Genomic DNA, 20,809 nt, shown 5'->3' with positions numbered 1-20,809 from the left:
TCTTGTTGTGAGTTGTAGTTCTCTGGAAGTATAGCGTGGTCTGGAGGTATAGCGTGGTCTGGAGGTATAGCGTGGTCTGGAGGTATAGCGTGGTCTGGAGGTATAGCGTGGTCTGGAGGTATAGCGTGGTCTGGAGGTATAGCGTGGTCTGGAGGTATAGCGTTCTCTGGAGGTATAGCGCGGTCTATGTTTGAAGCAGCCCCTTTAAGCCCATCTATGTTTTACTTGTAGGTCTTTTAGGCCAAGTCACTTCATATGCAGTGTGATGTATAGACGGTGACAGTTTCTTTAAATAGGTTGCTATGGATCCCAGGCCACTTTCCACCTTCTTCTTCTTTTTTTTTAACAACAAACTGCTCATGTTGCACTTTCTTTACGGAGTCACTGTGTCATTCCGGTGGTAATAATAGCAGTCGATAACTATTGAAACCTCAGTGACAGTTCGTGCCTAGTTAGTTCCTGGTTAACTGGTATCAAACCACTGTAATAGAAAAGTGTTTCCACCACTAGATGAATATGGTTCTGCCGCATTTGATCTAGTCGCAACAAATTCACCCTGAACTCTATACTGTTGACATAATCTGCTTTATTATCATTTACATCAGGAATTTACATACATTTGGCACAGAAAGAACAGCTGCGAGACAAAAGTCTTTAAAATAAGCACATTGACACTGTAGGGCCATAGGATCTGTGTGCGTCTTTAGACATCAAATGCTGGTTGAAGACATGCATATCTTCTATTGGACTTCTGTACTGTAGATACAGACAGTGGAGGTCAGAGCCTGTATTTAAAAAGCCTCTGATCTAGGATCAGTTTTGCCTTTAAGATCACATTGAATGAGATTCCATGGACAGGAATAGACCTGATCCTAGATCGGCGCTCCTGCTCTGAGATGCTTCATGAATACAGGCCCAGAGGGAGATGGGAGACTGTGAACCTTAATACTTTCAGGGGCCACCATATGTGTAGATAGAAATGCCATGAATAGAGCCAACGTGATTCCAACACACAGGTGCTCTCCAGGTAGAAGCTGGACTTAACTACAGAACCAGAGTCAGATTACTGCATCCCCAGTACTAATTGTTAGGGTACTACTAAGGCAGGGTTGGTCAACACTGGTCCTGGAGAACTCTACTAACCCGAGCAGAGCTGTACTGGGCTAGCCTGCTAATGCAACCATCATAGTTGCTGGAACCGTACTGGAAAGGACAATTGGACCAAAGAAAATATCTGAGCCAGCGGAGTACGGTTCGGTTCTATAGGGTGAAGCAGGTACCAGTAGCTCTCCAGTAGGAGTGTTGGTCACCTCTTCATTAGAGGGATGACAGCATTGACACCTCTTCATTAGAGGGATGACAGCATTGACACCTCTGCATTAGAGGGATGACAGCATAGCCACCTCTGCATTAGAGCGATGACAGCGTAGCCACCTCTGCATTAGAGCGATGACAGCATAGCCACCTCGCTGCATTAGAGGGATGACAGCGTAGCCACCTCTGCATTAGAGGGATGACAGCGTAGCCACCTCTGCATTAGAGGGATGACAGCGTAGCCACCTCTGCATTAGAGGGATGACAGCGTAGCCACCTCTGCATTAGAGGGATGACAGCATAGCCACCTCTGCATTAGAGCGATGACAGCATAGCCACCTCGCTGCATTAGAGGGATGACAGCATAGCCACCTCTGCATTAGAGGGATGACAGCGTAGCCACCTCTGCATTAGAGGGATGACAGCGTAGCCACCTCTGCATTAGAGGGATGACAGCGTAGCCACCTCGCTGCATTAGAGGGATGACAGCATAGCCACCTCTGCATTAGAGGGATGACAGCATAGCCACCTCTGCATTAGAGGGATGACAGCGTAGCCACCTCTGCATTAGAGGGATGACAGCGTAGCCACCTCTGCATTAGAGGGATGACAGCGTAGACACCTCTGCATTAGAGGGATGACAGCGTAGCCACCTCGCTGCATTAGAGGGATGACAGCATAGCCACGTAGCCACCTCTGCATTAGAGGGATGACAGCGTAGCCACCTCACTGCATTAGAGGGATGACAGCGTAGCCACCTCTGCATTAGAGGGATGACAGCGTAGCCACCTGTGCATTAGAGCAATGACAGCGTAGCCACCTGTGCATTAGAGCAATGACAGCGTAGCCACCACTGCATTAGAGGGATGACAGCGTAGCCACCTCTGCATTAGAGGGATGACAGCGTAGCCACCTCTGCATTAGAGGGATGACAGCGTAGCCACCTCACTGCATTAGAGGGATGACAGCGTAGCCACCTCTGCATTAGAGGGATGACAGCGTAGCCACCTGTGCATTAGAGCAATGACAGCGTAGCCACCTCACTGCATTAGAGGGATGACAGCTTAGCCACCTCTGCATTAGAGGGATGACAGCGTAGCCACCTCTGCATTAGAGCGATGACAGCGTAGCCACCTCTGCATTAGAGGGATGACAGCGTAGCCACCTCTGCATTAGAGGGATGACAGCGTAGCCACCTCACTGCATTAGAGGGATGACAGCGTAGCCACCTCGCTGCATTAGAGGGATGACAGCGTAGCCACCTCTGCATTAGAGGGATGACAGCGTAGCCACCTCACTGCATTAGAGGGATGACAGCGTAGCCACCTCGCTGCATTAGAGGGATGACAGCGTAGCCACCTCACTGCATTAGAGGGATGACAGCGTAGCCACCTCACTGCATTAGAGCGATGACAGCGTAGCCACCTCACTGCATTAGAGGGATGACAGCGTAGCCACCTCTGCATTAGAGGGATGACAGCGTAGCCACCTCTGCATTAGAGGGATGACAGCTTAGCCACCTCTGCATTAGAGGGATGACAGCATACAGTATCTGACCCTGTATCATTCAGCAGTCAGGGACAACCTCTACCTGAGACGGTCTGAGAGACTTGTGTTTGCTGATGGGACAGAAGTCGAGGCACCGCAGGAGACCTCTCATCCACAGGCAGTGGACCAGAGGGAGGAGGAGGAGACTGGCTCCGGTAGAACAGTAGAGGGCTATCACTGTGGTCTCCTCTGGGAGGAAACACTTAGACAGGCCGTAGCCGCCGGGGGAGAACGAACCCTGGGAGAGGAGAGAGAGAGAGAGAGGGAGAGAGAAAGGTAATACTGTATATACAGTTGAAGTCGGAAGTGTACATACACCTTGGCCAAATACATTTCAACTCAGTTTTTCACAATTCCTGACATTTAATCCTAGTAAGAATTCCCTGTCTTAGGTCAGTTAGGATCACTACTTTATTTTAAGAATGTGAAATGTCCGAATAATAGTAGAGAGAATGATTTATTTCAACTTTTATTTCTTTCATCACATTCCCAGTGGGTCAGAGGTTTACATATACTCAATTAGTATTTGGTAGCATTGCCTTTAAATTGTTTAACTTGGGTCAAACGTTTCCGGTAGCCTTGCACAAGCTTCCCACAATAAGTTGGGTGAATTTTGGCCCATTCCTCCTGACAGAGCTGGTGTAACTGAGTCAGGTTTGTAGGGCTCCTTGCTCGCACACGTTTTTTCAGTTCTGCCCACACATTTTCTATAGGATTCAGGTCAGGGCTTTGTGATGGCCACTCCAATACCTTGACTTTGTTGTCCTTAAGCCATGTTGCTACAACTTTGGAAGTATGCTTGGGGTCATTGTCCATTTGGAAGAACGCTCATTTTCGTTTTCTGTTTCAAAGCGCTTTAAAAATGTGTTCTGTTGTGCGCCCTAATTAATATAACCCAGGACTGCTATGAAAAACAATGAGTCAGAGGTGCCAATTAATGCTTTGATTAAAGGAATATGTGGCCTTTGTTGTATGTGCTAGCATTAGCTTAATTTGCTGATAAGGTTTAAGCTACTTATTGTACTTAAGGGCAATTTAATATTATTGTTAGAACACTTTTATGTACCTACTTAAGGAGAATCTAAAGCCATAAGACTTTACTTTATAAGCTAGGTTTGTCTGGCTAGAGGTCCCCTGTAGCTCAGTTGGTAGAGCATGGTGCTTGCAACGCCAGGGTTGTGGGTTCGTTTCCCCGGGGGGCCAGTATGAAAAATGTATGCACTCACTAACTGTAAGTCGCTCTGGATAAGAGCGTCTGCTAAATGACTTAAATGTAAATGTAAATGGAAGACCCATTTGCGACCAAGCTTTAACTTCCTGACTGATGTCTTGAGATGTTGCTTCAATATTTCCACATAATTTTCCTTCCTCATGATTCTATTTTGTGAAGTGTACCAGTCCCTCCTGCAGCAAAGCACCCCCACAGCATGATGCTGCCACCACCGTGCATCACAGTTGGGATGGTGTTCTATGGCTTGCAAGCAACCCCCTTTTTCCTCCAAACATAACGATGGTAATTATGGCCAAACAGTTCTATTTTTGTTTCATCCGACCAGAGGACATTTCTCCAAAAAGTACGATCTTTGTCCCCATGTGCTGTTGCAAACCGTAGTCTGGCTTTTTTATGGCGGTTTTGGAGCAGTGGCTTCTTCCTTGCTGAGTGGCCTTTCAGGTTATGTCGATATAGGACTCGTTTTACTGTGGATATAGATACTTTTGTACCTGTTTCCTCCAGCATCTTCACAAGGTCCTTTTGCTGTTGTTCTGGGATTGATTTGCACTTTTCGCACTAAAGTACGTTCATCTCTAGGAAACAGAACGCGTCTCCTTCCTGAGCGGTATGATGGCTGCGTGGTCCCATGGTGTATATACTTGCGTACTATTGTTTGTACAGATGAACGTGGTACCTTCAGGCATTTGGACATTTCTCCCAAGGATGAACCAGACTTGTAGAGGTCTACCATTTTTTTCCGAGGTCTTGGCTGATTTCTTTTGATTTTCCCATGATGTCAATCAAAGAGGGACTGAGTTTGAAGGTAGACCTTGAAATACATCCACAGGTACACCTCCAATTGACTCAAATGATGTCAATTAGCCTATCAGAAGCTTCTAAAGCCATTACATAATTTTCTGGAATTTTCCAAGCTGTTTAAAGGCACAGTCAACTTAGTGTATGTAAACTTCTGACCCACTGGAATTGTGATACCTTGAATTATAAGTGAAATAATCTGTCTGTAAACAGTTGTTGGAAAAATTACTTGTGTCATGCACAAAGTAGATGTCCTAACCGACTTGCCAAAACTATAGTTTGTTAACAAGAAATTTGTGGAGTGGTTGAAAAACAAGTTTTAATGACTCCAACCTAAGTGTATATAAACTTCCGACTTCAACTGTATTCTGTCAAAGGCATACAGTGCATTCGGAAAGTATTCAGACCCCTTCCCTTTTTCCACATTTTGTTACGTTACAGCCTTATTCTAAAATTGATTAAATAAATTATTTTCCTAATTCTACACACAATACCCCATAATGACAAAGCGAAAACAGGTTTTTATACATTTTTGCAAATGTATATACAAAAATACAAATACAAATACGTATTTACATAAGTATTCAGACCCTTTGCTATGAGACTCGAAATTGAGCTCAGGTGCATCTTGTTTCCATTGATCATCCTTGAGATGTTTCTACAACTTGACTGGATTCCACCTGTGGTAAGTTCAATTGATTGGACATGATTTGGAAAGGCACACACCTGTCTATATAAGATCCCACAGTTGACAGTGCATGTCAGAGCAAAAACCAAGCCATGAGGTCGAAGGAATTGTCCGTAGAGCTCAGAGACAGGATTGTGTCGAGGCACAGATCTGGGGAAGGGTACCAAAACAATTCTGCATTATTGAAGGTCCCCAAGAACACAGTGGCCTCCATCATTTTTAAATAGAAGAAGTTTGGAACCACCAAGACTCTTCCTAGAGCTGGCCGCTCGACCAAACTGAGCAAATGGGGTAGAAGGGTCTTGGTCAGGGAGGTGACCAAGAACCCGATGGTGACTCTGACAGAGCTCTAGAGTTCCTCTGTGGAGATGGTAGAACCTTCCAGAAGGACAACCATCTCTGCAGCACTCCACCAATCAGGCCTTTATGGTAGAGTGGCCAGATGGAAGCCACTCATCAGTAAAAAGCACATGACAGCCCGCTTGGAGTTTGCCAAAAGGCACCTAAAGGACTCTCAGACCATGAGAAACAAGATTCTCTGGTCTGATGAAACCAAGATTGAACTCTTTGTCCTGAATGCCAAGCGTCACGTCTGGAGGAAACCTGGCATCATCCCTACGGTGAAGCATGGTGGTGGCAGCATCATGCTGTGTGGATGTTTTTCAGCAGCAGGGACTGGGAGATTAGTCAGGATCGAGGCAAAGATGAACGGAGCAAAGTACAGAGAGATCCTTGATGAAAACCTGCTTCAGAGCGCTCAGGACCTCAGACTGGGGCGAAGGTTCACCTTCCAACAGGACAACAACCCTAAGCAGGAGTCTCTGAATGTCCTTGAGTGGCCCAGCCAGAGCCCGGACTTGAAACCGATCTAACATCTCTGGAGAGACCTGAAAATAGCTGTGCAGCGACGCTCCACATCCAACCTGACAGAGCTTGAGAGGATCTGCAGAGAAGAATGGGAGAAACTCCCCAAATACAGGTGTGCCAAGCTTGTAGCGTCATACCGAAGAAGACTCGAGGCTGCAATCGCTGCCAAAGGTGCTTCAACAAAGTACTGAGTAAAGGGTCTGAATACTTATGTAAATGTTATGTTTTTATTTTATTTTTTTTCAAAAAAAATAAAAACCAGTTTTTGCTTTGTCATTATAGGGTATTGTGTGTAGATTGATAAGGCTGTAACGTAACAAAATGTGGAAAAAGTCCAGGTGTCTGAATACTTTCCGAATGCACAGGATAAGGTTAAAGCACAAAACAGCTCTGTTTACGTTAAGAGGTATCAAGGTAACATCAGAGTTGGGGAATAGTTAGTTTGATCTATTGCACAGCTGATTCAACTTGTCAACTAATCATCAAGTCCTTGACTAGGTTAATCAGGGGAGCTAGTTCAGGGCTACAACACAATTGTGAAACGTTTTGGGAGTCCCAGAGGAGAGGATTTATTACTGATTGAGTGACTTACCAGGATAAAACTGGGGTTGTTGCGGTTCCTCCAGTTGAAGGACGGAACACTGATCTCTGGGTACTGGTTGTCATGGAGAACCTGACAGCCGCTGTGGGTGTGGCCACTGAGAACCAGGCGGGGCTTAAACCACTGCAACAGCTGGGGGAAGGGAAGAAGCAAGCTCTGTTGGTGAAAGGTCAATGACAGCAGCATGATGACCACTGTCCACATCATAGACATCCAGGACCATCACTGGGTCTAGTGGAAGACTTCCAGGACCATCACTGGGTCTAGTGGAAGACATCCAGAACCATCACTGGGTCTAGTGGAAGACATCCAGAACCATCACTGGTCTAGTGGAAGACATCCAGAACCATCACTGGGTCTAGTGGAAGACATCCAGGACCAGCACTGGGTCTAGTGGAAGACATCCAGGACCATCACTGGGTCTAGTGGAAGACATCCAGGACCATCACTGGGTCTAGTGGAAGACATCCAGGACCATCACTGGGTCTAGTGGAAGACATCCAGGACCATCACTGGGTCTAGTGGAAGACATCCAGGACCATCACTGGGTCTAGTGGAAGACATCCAGGACCATCACTGGGTCTAGTGGAAGACATCCAGGACCATCACTGGGTCTAGTGGAAGACATCCAGTTAAAAAAAAAAATTGTATGTGATTCTACTCATTTTGCCATGGGGCAGAGAGAAAATGTTGCAGTTTTAATGCTAATTTACTGCAGTTCTACACATTTTGCCATGACTTACGCCATGTTCATATATCTGAGTGAGTGACTAACAAAATCAACAGGGGCCCCCTGGAGGTCAGAGCCCCTGGAGGTCAGAGCCCCTGGAGGTCAGGGCCCCTGGAGGTCAGGGCCCCTGGAGGTCAGAGCCCCTGGAGGTCAGGGCCCCTGGAGGTCAGGGCCCCTGGAGGTCAGAGCCCCTGGAGGTCAGAGCCCCTGGAGGTCAGAGCCCCTGGAGGTCAGAGCCCCCTGGAGGTCAGAGCCCCTGGAGGTCAGAGCCCCTGGAGGTCAGGGAGCCCTGGAGGTCAGAGCCCCTGGAGGTCAGGGCCCCTGGAGGTCAGAGCCCCTGGAGGTCAGAGCCCCTGGAGGTCAGAGCCCCTGGAGGTCAGGAGCCCCCTGGAGGTCAGAGCCCCTGGAGGTCAGAGCCCCTGGAGGTCAGAGCCCCTGGAGGTCAGGGCCCCTGGAGGTCAGAGCCCCCTGGAGGTCAGAGCCCCCTGGAGGTCAGGGCCCCTGGAGGTCAGAGCCCCTGGAGGTCAGGGCCCCTGGAGGTCAGGAGCCCCCTGGAGGTCAGAGCCCCTGGAGGTCAGAGCCCCTGGAGGTCAGAGCCCCTGGAGGTCAGAGCCCCTGGAGGTCAGGGCCCCTGGAGGTCAGAGCCCCTGGAGGTCAGGGCCCCTGGAGGTCAGAGCCCCTGGAGGTCAGAGCCCCTGGAGGTCAGAGCCCCCTGGAGGTCAGAGCCCCTGGAGGTCAGGGCCCCTGGACACATGCCTTGGGTGCCCGGTCAATAATTCAGCCATGATAGCAATCTATAAAATGTTGTCTGACATGGGATAATTGATTGACTGTTGTTTATTCTACTACTGACGGACCAAACCAAATGTTGCGCTAACTACGTGTCACTCGTTGTCATACAAAACATGCTGGGCTTGACAATGACAGCAATTGAGTTGGCGAGAGCACAAACTGATCTGGGACCAGTCTGTCATTGGTCCACGTACCCTGTGAGAGGCCTCCTGAGACAGCGCGTCGTACTTCTCTCTGAACAGCAGGTGGCGCTCTTCAGAAGGAGCAGCGTCCCGACCCGTACAGCCCGCATCGCTCTCCCGGTACAGAGGGTAATGCTGAGAGACAGACAGACAGAGGTAGAAGTATGCTGTTGGAATACTGTAAGTATTCCTTGCTTTCCAATCAAGCCACGTGGACAGAGGAGCAAACTAGAAATGTGAAAAGAAATTCAGCAACTCTTTGAGAACAATGCAAGAAAAAATACTAAAAAATACTTATTTATTATTAAAACTAGCTCTTCTACCTTTCATTACCTGTTATGATTACACTGTGTGGTTTTTACCATGTAATAGTGGTTATTACCATGTAATAGTGGTTATTACCATGTAATAGTGTTATTACTTGTGATAGTGGTTATTACCATGTGATAGTGGTTATGACCATGTGATAGTGGTTATTACCATGTGATAGTGGCTATTACCATGTGATAGTGGCTATTACCATGTGATAGTGGCTATTACCATGTGATAGTGGTTATTACCATGTGATAGTGGTTATTACCATGTGATAGTGGTTATTACCATGTGATAGTGGTTATTACCATGTAATAGTGGTTATTACCATGTAATAGTGGTTATTACCATGTAATAGTGGTTATTACATGTAATAGTGGTTATTACTATATAATAGTGGTTATTACCATGTGATAAAGAGCGGATATCTACCTGCAGGATAATGGGTGGTGTAGGAGGGTAGGTCCATGCGTCTCGACATAATTCGCTGGACTGGGAATTCTGTCAGATAGCAAAACACAACAGGCGTGTCAGAAGGACTCCATAACGTGTGTGGCAGAGGGCGTGCCTACCTGTAGTGAACAGTTGAGGTCCTTGGATTGTGTGTGTGTGTGTGTGTGTGTGTGTGTGTGTGTGTGTGTGTGTGTGTATGGTAGAGGAACCACCTGTAGTAGTGAACAGTTGAGGTCCCTAGAGAGTGTGCACAGCTGTTTCTCCACTGATTGGCAGATAGAACAGCCGTCACCATGCAACGCCACGCTGTTAACCAATAGGAAGCTAGAGAGACACACACAGAGAGAGACACCTTAGGGTTTATATAGTAGAGAGAGAGACAACACCTTAGGGTTTATATAGTAGAGAGAGAGACAGAGACACCTTAGGGTTTATATAGTAGAGAGAGAGACAGAGACACCTTAGGGTAGAGGGGGAAGAGAGAGAGATACTTAATGATACATTCTCATTTAATTAAATCCTCACCACCACCACCACCCCCCCTTAAAAAAAATAATATCCCTTTTACTGCATACTCACCTTGCCCTCTACCCCACGATACAAAAACAACACCACACATCACAATAACCCAAACCTCACCACCTCTACAACCGTATATCCAACCTATCTTCCCCAGCTGTACAGACAACCCCCCCGACAAGCCATATCTCCTGAAACATCTCCACACTTTTTATCATTTTATAGAACTAAGGCGCGCAGAGACCATCCCATTAAATAATAGTAAAGGGTCTGTTATCCCCCCACCTTTGACCCTGTTCCTCCTTGTTAGCCAAATAGCCAACTTTGCCTGAGCAAACAGAAAATTCAACACACATTTGGCCTTTTCCTTATTTGAATACCTGTACTCCATTATAAACATCCAGACAATAAACTCCACCCCCAACCTCTCACACAGACATTCCAACAGAGACATTAATGGCATTAACCTGGCGCACACAGAAAACACATGAATCACAGTTTCACTCATCACAAAAAAAACAAAAAAACATTTTTAGTCATTTAGCAGACGCTCTTATCCAGAGCGACTTACAGGAGCAATTAGGGTTAAGTGCCTTGCTCAAGGGCACATCAACAGATTTTTCACCTAGTCAGCTCTGGGATTTGAACCAGCGACCTTTCGGTTACTGGCACAATGCTCTTAACCACTAAGCTACCTGCCGCCACAGAAAGGACACCCCTGTCCGACTCCCGGGTCGACCCGTGCCAACCAGCTGTTAGTGGCCAGGGCTCCATGTAGAACCCTCCGCTGGACGTCCCCTGACCTCTTTGGTACTGGGAGTTTGTAGAGCCCCCTCCATCTAAATACCCACCATACTCTCCGCCCCCACATACCCCCTGCCACTGATGTGCCTTCACTCCTGTTAGGCTCAGATTTTTACAGAGGTTGTAGAAGGCTTTACCTCCCACCCCTTCAAACTCCCCCAGGCTCAGTGTTAAAATCTGAGGAGGGTGAGGACGGCCAGTTTATGCCACAGGGAAGATGCCACCAGGTTGTTGATTTTATATAGTATATACCCTCCCTCTATATGACACTTGGGACAGGAGCCACCTCCACCTGGCCAGTCTTGACACCACTGCCTGTAACATCCCCTCCCAGTTCTTCCTGACCCACCTCTCCGAGCCCAGGTACACGCCCAAAATGTTAAGCCCTTCACAACCCCACTGCAACCCCCTGGAACCATGCCCCACATAACAGAGCTTTGCTCTTGCCCCAGTTCACGTTAGCTGACGAAGCTCCCTCGTACCTTCAGACTAGTCTCTAGTACCTGCATATCCTGCCCATCATAGAAACGTCATCTGCATACGCCGACACTGTTATGCCTGTCAACACACCCATGCCTGTCCAGCAGACTCCCTGCAGCCTCCTGCATATCAGGCCCAAAAAAGGCTCAATGGCTAGTGTATATAACTGCCCTGATAGAGGGCATCCTTGTCTAATGCCCCGCCTCACCCAGACTAGCCTACTGAGCCCCCCTCCCACCTTGACCATACATGATGCCCCAGCATACAACATCTTCACACAGGCCTAAAACCTTTCCCCAAACACAGACATCACATTAAACAGATACTCATGGTCCACTCTATCAAAAAGCTTTCTCTTGGTCTAAAGAGACCAGTCCAAAGTTCACATTAGAACCTCTAGACAAGTCCAACATGTCCCTGATTAAGAACAAGTTGTCCGTGATTGAGCATCCCGGTACACATTATGTCTGGTCCTTGTGTACTATAGAGTCCAGATGGGACTTCAGTCTGTTAGCGAGTACCTTGGCAAATATCTTGTAGTCCAAACAGAGCAATGCTACAGGCCTCCAGTTCTTAAGTCCCCTTTTTTGGGCAGGAGAGTCAGAGCCGCCCGATGGCAGCTCATCGGCAACTCTCCTACCCCAATGCACTCACGCAACATGCAAAAGAGGTCCATACCAATTATTCCCCAGAATTTTTTATAAAACTCCACTGTGAGTCCATCGACCCCCGGTGCACGGCTGGGGGATATCTGGGTTACGGCCTTTGCCAGTTCATGGGACAACAGGGGAATGTCCATTTCATCCCTCTGTGCCAGAGAGAACTTAGGGAGTTCTGCAAACAAAACCTGAGCACACATAGGATCACACAGTTCTGCCCTATACAACTCAGTATAAAACTCCACGTTCCGCTCCCGCATCTCCCCCACCACAGAGGTCACCTGCCCATCCGACAGCCGTAGACAATGCATACCCTTGGCTTCACCACTCTGTCTTTCCAAACCAAAGAAGAAGGAGCTGGGAGCATCCATCCCCTTGAGCACAGAGAACCTAGCTCTTACAAGTGCTCCCTTTGCTTTAAACCTGGAAAAAACTGCCCAGGTCCCTACGTAGTTCAGCTAGATTAGCCTGGAGGCCTACATTGCCTTGCCCCAACAGCTCTACCTCCATCTCACTAATACTACGCTCGAGTTCCCCCAATACTCTTCTAGCCTCTGATGATGAGAGAGCTGTATACTGTTGACAGAAAAGCAGAATTTGGACTTTTCCCACATCCCACCATTGACTCAGAGACTCATACTCCTCTCTTCGCTACCCCCACCTTTCCCAAAAAGTCTGGGAACCTGAGCAAAAAGTGGCATCTTGTAAGAGCTTTACATTAAACTTCCAATAGGATGCCTGCCGAGGCCCTGGTGAAATAGACAGCCGAGCCATGGTTATGTGGTGATACGAAAAACCCACCGGGAGAATGGTAGCGCCAAACAGCCTATTGCTCTGATTCCTGTACAATCGATCAAGCCGGGCTGCACTCACCCTAGCCCCAAAGACCTTCACCCATGTGTACTGTCTTGTGTTGGGATGTCTAGTTCTCCAAACATTCACTAGGTCAAACTGATTAATGATGTCCCTTATCACCCCTAATGAGCCTGAATGAGGCTCCTCCCCATTTCGGACTTTCGTAAAATCAATCGTACAGTTCCAGTCGCTGCCTGTGAGAGTTCCTGTCCAAGACACACCTGTGTTAGGCGCATACACATTTATAAGGACAAAACCCCAGGAAGTTAATTTCTGCTTTTACTACAAGCAGTCTACCACTACACACCTCCTTTGAGGAGCACATTTTTACGACCAGACCTGGTGCAAAAAGGACTGCCAACCCTGCACTAACATTTGTCCCATTGCTCAGCACACTTGCCCCTTTCCACCAGAGCCCCCAATCAACTTCATTCACCACATCACTATGCGTCTCCTGCAGAAACGACACCTGTACGTTTTTTTGTTTGACATATTCACCCACTGGCGCTTGTATCCTCACCTTGTCTACTGCCTTTATGTGGGCACGCAAAGCTCTTATGCCCCAAATCCCCACACTCAAAGCACCGTAGACTATATGTGCTGGCAAATGCCGCATAGAGCCCCTCCCCATGCCTCACTTTAAAATGCACATTTAACTGTTGCTCATTGTTATTCAGAAACATGAACAATTGCCTCTGGAACGAAACAACATGCTTGACGGCATCTGCCTGAAAACCTGCCGACAGTACACGAAAACCGCTAGCAAACTTACCAAAACTACTCAGCTATTTCCTGATTTGATCATCCGTAATAAACAGAGGCAAATTTCAACTACCACCCTAGTCGAAGAGGTAGAAAGAGGAGAAATTGGCATCCAACACACCCCTTACAAATATTCCACAAGCAATGAGCCTTCCCACCAAATGTACTCTTTTCGTGAACACAACCAACCAGCTTCGTCCATTCTGGTAGCGGAATGTATAAATTCTCCTACCTGTTGGCCGACTGCGAGCAGAACCTCCTTCACCTGAATTCCATTCTCAGGAACACACCTGAATCCACGCCGTAACGACAGCGTCTCCTCCGCGCACACCACACCGTTCAAAATCCCAGGAAACTAAAACTCTGTCCTCTTTCTCCCTAACTTTGTAAGAAAAACAGTGGGTACCGCTAAAACAAACAGTGCATTAACCCTCCACCATAGAAAATAACAAATGAAAAGAAAAGACCAAGAAAAGATTCAAGAAAATAAGTTAGGATAGAGCCCTCCACACGAACTCTCAAACTCCAAAAGACTCCCAGCATGCACAGAGAGAGGGAGAGACCCATCCTAAGAGGTATGTATCAGATGCTCAACATGCTCTGCTCACACCTACTGTGATGGTCCGGGCCTAAACAACACCAGACACTATGGAACGCAAAGCTTTTACTATCTCATCCTGGAATATCCAAGGCCTGAGGTCATCTGCCTTTGGCCTAAAGAGCAGGAACCCAGACTTCATCAAAGAAATTGGAAATAAAGACATTGTCATCCTACAAGAAACATGGTATAGAGGAGACGGACCCACTGGTTGCCCTCTAGGTTACAGAGAGCTGGTAGTCCCATCCACCAAACTACCAGGTGTGAAACAGAGAAGAGATCAGGGGGTATGCTAATTTGGTATAGAGCAGACCTAACCCACTCTATTAAAATAGTCAAAACAGGAACATTTTACATCTGACCAGAAATTAATAAGGAAATTATCTAAACAGAGAAAAATGTCCTCGTGTGCTACCTATATCCCCCCAATAGAATCCCTATACTTTAACGATGACAGATTCTCCATCCTAGAAGGGGTGTCAACAATTTCCAGGCCCAGGGACATGTACTAGTCTGTGGTGACCTAAATGCCAGAACTGGACAAGAACCTGACACCCTCAGCACACAGGGGGACAAACACCTACCTGGATGTGACAGCATTCCCTCCCCCATATGCCCCCCTAGGCACAACTACGACAACATAACCAACAAAAACGGGTCACAACTCCTGCAGCTCTGTCGGACGCTGGGTATGTACATAGTCAATGGTAGGCTTCGAGGGGACTCCTAAGGTAGGTACACCTATAGCTCATCTCTTGGCAGTAGTACTGTAGACTACTTTATCACTGACCTCAACCCAGAGTCTCTTAGAGCGTTCACAGTCAGTCCACTGACACCCCTATCAGATCACAGAAAAATCACACATTACTTGAACAGAGCTATGCTCAATCATTAGGCATCAAAGCCAAAGGAACTGAATAATATTAATAAATGCTATATACGGAAGGAAAGTAGTGTGGAAACGTACTAAAAAACAATTAGGCAACAACTAATTCAATCCCTTCTAGACAATTTCCTGGACAAAATGTTTCACTGTAATAGTGAAGGTGTAAACTTGGCAGTAGAAAACCTAAACAGTATATTTGACATCTCAGCTTCCCTATCAAATCAAAAAATTTCAAGCAGACAACCTACGAAAATTAACAGTGACAAATGGTTTGATGGAGAATGCAAAAACAAGAAAGAAATTGAGAAACCTATCCAACCAAAAACATAGAGACCCAGAAAACCTGAGCCTACGCCTTCACTATGGTGAATCACTAAAACAATACAGAAATACACTACGGAAAAAGAAGGAACAGCATGTCAGAAATCAGCTCAATGTAATTGAAGAATCCATAGACTCTAACCACTTCTGGGAAAATTGGAAAACTCTAAACAAACAACAACATGAAGAGTTATCTATCCAAAATGGAGATGTATGGATAAACCACTTCTACAATATTTTTGGCTCTATAACAAAGAACAAACACTAAAGAGGCCTTTCTACTGACTCTGAAAAACATGAGGACTGCAGATGTGGCCAGGGCAATAAATTGCAATGTCCGTACTGAGACGCCTAAGACAGCGCTACAGGGAGACAGGACGGACAGCTGATCGCAGTGGCAGACCACGTGTAACAGCACGTGCACATCCGAACACCACACCTGCGGGACAGGTACAGGATGGCAACAACAACCGCCCGAGTTACACCAGGAACGCACAATCCCTCCATCAGTTTACATCTCAGTAAGACAAAAATAATTGTGTTCCAAAAAAAGGTCCAGTTGCCAGCACCACAAATACTTTTTCCATCTAGACACCGTTGCCCTAGAGCACACAAAAAACTATACATACCTCGGCCTAAACATCAGTGCCACAGGTAACTTCCACAAAGCTGTGAACGATCTGAGAGACAAGGCAAGAAGGGCCTTCTATGCCATCAAAAGGAACGTAAAATTCGACATACAAATTAGGATCTGGCTAAAAATACTTGAATCAGTTATAGAACCCTTTGCCCTTTAAGGTTGTGAGGTCTGGGGTCCTCTCACCAAGCAATAATTCACAAAATGGGACAAACACCAAATGGAGACTCTGCATGCAAAATTCTGCAAAGATATCCTCTGTGTACAACGTAAAACACCAAATAATGCATGCAGAGCAGAATTAGGCGGATACATGCTAATTATCAAAATCCAGAAAAGAGCCGTTAAATTCTACAACCACCTTAAAGGAAGCAATTCCCAAACCTTCCATAACAAAGCCATCACCTACAGAGAGATGAACCTGGAGAAGAGTCCCCTAAGCAAGCTGGTCATGGGGCTCTGTTCACAAACAGACCCCACAGAGCCCCAGGACAACAACACAATTAGACCCAACCAAATCATGAGAAAAAAAAACAGAATTACTTGACACATTGGAAAGAATTTACAAAAAAACTGAGCAAACTAGAATGCTATTTGGCCCTAAACAGAGAGTACACAGTGGCAGAATACCTGACCTTGACTATGTACAGAATCAGTGAGCATAGCCTTGCTATTGAGAAAGGCCGCCATTGGCAGACCTGGCTCTCAAGAGAAGACAGGCTATGTGCACACTGCCCACAAAATGAGGTGGAAACTGAGCTGCACTTCCTAACCTCCTGCCAAATGTATGACCACATTAGAGACACATATTTCCCTCAGATTACACAGACCCACAAAGAATTCGAAAACAAATCCAATTTTGATAAACTCCCGTATCTATTGGGTGAAATACCACAGTGCGCCATCACAGCAGCAAGATTTGTGACCTGTTGCCACATGAAAAGGGCAACCAGTGAAGAACAAACGCCATTGTAAATACAACCTATATTTATGTTTATTTATTTTCCCTTTTGTACTTTAACAATTTGCACATCATTACAACACTGTACACTACCAGTCAAAAGTTTGGACACACCTACTCATTCAAGGGTTTTTCTTTATTTTTACAATTTTTTACATTGTAGAATAATAGTGAAGACATCAAAACTATGAAATAACACATATGGAATCATGTAGTAACCAAACATTTTTTCAAATAGCCACCCTTTGCCTTGATGACAGCTTTGCACACTCTTGGCATTCTCTCAACCAGCTTCATGAGGTAGTCACCTGGAATGCATTTCAATTAACAGGTGTGCCTTAAGTTCATTTGTGGAATTTCTTTCCTTAATGCGTTTGAGCCAATCAGTTGTGCTGTGACAAGGTATACAGAAGATAGCCCTATTTGGTAAAAGACCAAGTCCATATTATGGCAAGGACAGCTCAAATAAGCAAAGAGAAACGACAGTCCATCATTACTTTAAGACATGAAGGTCAGTCAATACGGAAAGTTTCAAGAAATTTGAAAGTTTCTTCAAGTGCTGTCGCAAAAACCATCAAGCGCTATGATGAAACTGGCCCTCATGAGGACCGCCACAGGAATGGAAGATCCAGAGTTACCTCTGCTGCAGAGGATAAATTAATTAGAGTTACCAGCCTCAGAAATTGTTCAAGTCACAGACACACCTCAACATCAACTGTTCAGAGGGGACTGTGTGAATCAGGCCTTCATGGTCGAATTGCTGCAAGGAAACCACTACTAAAGGACACCAATAATAAGAAGAGGCCTGCTTGGGCCAAGAAACACGAGCAATGGACATTAGAATGGTGGAAATTTGTCCTTTGGTCTGGAGTCCAAATTTGAGATTTTTGGTTCCAACTGCCGTGTCTTTGTGAGACTAGGTGTGGGTTAACGGACGATCTCTGCATGTGTAGTTCCCACCATGAAGCATGGAGGAGGAGGTGTGAGGGTGCTTTGCTGGTGACACTGTCTGTGATTTATTTAGAATTCAAGACACACTTAACCAGCATGGCTACCACAGCATTCTGCAGCGATACGCCATCCCATCTGGTTTGGTCTAAGTGGGACTATCATTTATTTTTCAACAGGACAATGACCCAACACACCTCCAGGCTGTGTAAGGGCTATTTTACCAAGAAGAAGAGTGATGGAGTGCTGCATCAGATAACCTGGCCTCCACAATCCCCCGACCTCAACCCAATTGAGATGGTTTGGGATGAGTCGGACCGCAGAGTGAAGGAAAAGCAACCAACAAGTGCTCAGCATATGTGGGAACTCCTTCAAGACTGTTGGAAAAGCATTCCAGGTGAAGCTGGTTGAGAGAATGTCAAGAGTGTGCAAAGCTGTCATCAAGGCAAAGGGTGGCTATTTGAAGAATCTCAAATATAAAATATATTTTGATTTGTTTAACACTTTTTTGGTTACTACATGATTCCATATGTGTTATTTCATAGTTTTGATGTCTTCACTATTAATCTACAATATAGAAAATAGTAAAAATAAAGAAAAACCCTGGGTGTATACAAACGTTTGACTGGTACTGTATGTAGACATATGACATTTGAAATGTCTTTATTATTTTGTAACTTTTGTGAGTGTAATGTTTACTCAGGCCTTCATGGTTTATTTAACTTTTGTTTTATCTATTTCACCTGCTTTGGCAATATGTTTCCCATGCCAATAAAGCCCCTTAAATGAGAGAGAGGGAGAGACTCTTACTTAACTCCTTTCTTGGTGACCATTCTGGTGGAGGTGGTATTGAAGGCCTTCTCAAAGCGCTGTAACTTGAACCAGTCCATTCTTCAGGAGGAGAGAGAACCAAGCCGGTTAGAGGTTAGTGTAGTCAAGTACAAACAAGCTGTTTGTATTATTTGTGAGACTTTTCATCGGCTACTACAAGCTTCTTTTGAAGGTTGAACTGTTTTCATCTCTGTTTACATACAATACGTACAATTTACATACAATACATCATGTATGAAGAATGTTAAAGAACACAGAGGCTACTGTACAGTACTAGGCCGGTTCTGTACATTTTGAAGCATTTCACTATTCCACCGTTTGCTTTGGCCATTCTGCAATCCCCGAACTGCTATAGAAGGCAAAAAAAAACATATATTCTGAATAGGCCTCGTTGACTTAAGAACATTGATAAGCCAGGTTTAAAGTATGGGCATGCCAAGTTGGGAGACAGTATAGAGTCTACGGCTTAATGCTGATGGACGGAAACCTACTCGTAGTGGAAGCCGACGTCGTGGTTTCCAACCAGCACTACCAGCTCTGTGTCACTGGGATGTCTGAACACCTTCTGGAAACGATGAACATCATCCTCCCAGTTCTGTGGAGGGAATAAGAGCAAGTTGGATATATATATAATATTACATAGACATGTTGGGAACAATAGTAATAAATACAGTAGGTCTAGGGCTGTTACATACAATGTTCAGTTTTTGCCTCTTGCCGCTAGAATAACATCAACGCCGCAACAGGTTTGGATTTACATTTATATTTTAGTCACTTAGCAGACGCTCTCACCCAAACTTCTTTGCATAATGGCTAAGACTAAGTTGTAGGTTCGAATCCCAATTAGACAACCCCCGAATTCGCCGCAGTACCCTATATAACGAACTTTTATGGCCACGTACCTTTGGAGAGCTCCACTTCCCCTCGTTGAACACGTCTCCCAGAATAAAAACGACCTCGGGCCTGAGCAGTGTCAGGGCGGTCTGGAAAGCCCGTTCCATCTGCCATTCTCTGGGTGGCACAGAGACAGACCGACACACAGTCAGTCAACCGTCAGCTCAGTGCGCCATGCATTACCCGCTCTGTTGTTATTGTTTACGACTGCTGCTCTAATCATCTTGGAGACAGCGTGGATATTGGCTGATAAGGAGAGTCGAGGACGTACGCATCTTATGCATACCTTATAATACAAACTAGCTCACAAAGTATATGCAAAATATACATGTATTTATTTCAAAATGCATAGTTAGATCTATTCATGAGGATCAATTACCTTCGCAGTTTGTCGAACCAGTGTCCTCCGACAGCGCCGAGGAGGTGCGTGTCTGAAAGCACCATAGCGCGCATAACTTCCGCATTTGGCTGCCCGTTTGCGCTCTTCTCACCCGCCGGCGCACCACGGTCGATCCCTGGCCAACCACACTGTAATATCGCGGCGTAATAAATCAGATACTCACAGAATATGAAAACGCTGCAAACCGCTCCGAACAGGACAATAACGGCGCTGCATGCCACGTTCAAGCCCGACATCATATCTCAATCGTTGTGGTGTTCAGATGGCCTGCAGTAGAGGCACACTGATGTAGCCGCGCTTCACCAGGCATCTTTCTTTTTTTCTTCTTTTTTTCAAACCTAAATATCAGAATGTCTGCGTGCCGTTCTCATCGCATTGTGCACAGTTGTAGAGAAATAACTGTATGTTTTTGCAATTCAAAGATCTGAACGGCGACCGATAACCTTATCTCCCTGATTAAGCAGTCGAGTGGACTGTTGACGGCTGAGCGAGCTAGAAGACGCTGTTTTTGCGATAGGTCCCCATTCAAGTTGGGGTTAAAATCATATGAATAATACAGCCTTCATTTACACCACACTGTAATAATAATGATTCCTTGATTAAAATTATAATATAGCCTACAAATACATACATGTATTTTTTGAGTGGGACCATCATGACTGGGCTCTCAGATTAGCTAGTTGGCCAATCTAAAAAGCGCTCAGGAGCATAACTAACCAGATTATCCTAACAATGTCT

At 45.8% G+C, this 20,809-nt stretch overlaps 1 protein-coding gene across 3 annotated transcripts; it reads right to left on the bottom strand.

Annotated features, from left to right (window-relative positions):
* Positions 1–569: 569 nt before the first annotated feature.
* On the bottom strand, positions 570–20,660 carry LOC121562054 (metallophosphoesterase 1). Of its 3 annotated transcripts, none has more exons than XR_005999386.2 (10): positions 20,051–20,660; positions 19,680–19,788; positions 19,269–19,372; positions 18,757–18,837; positions 9,729–9,840; positions 9,496–9,564; positions 8,764–8,886; positions 7,039–7,179; positions 2,009–3,100; positions 570–1,967 (listed from the first exon to the last, which is right to left on the bottom strand). XR_005999386.2 is itself a non-coding variant. In XM_041874442.2 (9 exons), the coding sequence occupies exons 1-9, from the start codon at positions 20,308–20,310 to the stop codon at positions 2,882–2,884; spliced, it is 1,218 nt and encodes a 405-aa protein (XP_041730376.1). In that variant the 5' UTR covers positions 20,311–20,660; the 3' UTR covers positions 570–2,881. The 3 variants fall into 3 exon arrangements, 1 of the variants encoding a protein (XP_041730376.1); XR_005999387.1 differs by having other exon boundaries at positions 570–2,008; positions 2,228–3,100; XM_041874442.2 differs by having other exon boundaries at positions 570–3,100.
* Between the last annotated feature and the right edge of the window lie 149 nt (positions 20,661–20,809).

This window comes from Coregonus clupeaformis, unplaced genomic scaffold (genome assembly GCF_020615455.1).
Source record: "Coregonus clupeaformis isolate EN_2021a unplaced genomic scaffold, ASM2061545v1 scaf1210, whole genome shotgun sequence".
NCBI lineage: Eukaryota > Metazoa > Chordata > Actinopteri > Salmoniformes > Salmonidae > Coregonus > Coregonus clupeaformis.
Note: the sequence above shows the minus strand (reverse complement) of the source record. Positions and strands in the feature narration are given on the sequence as shown.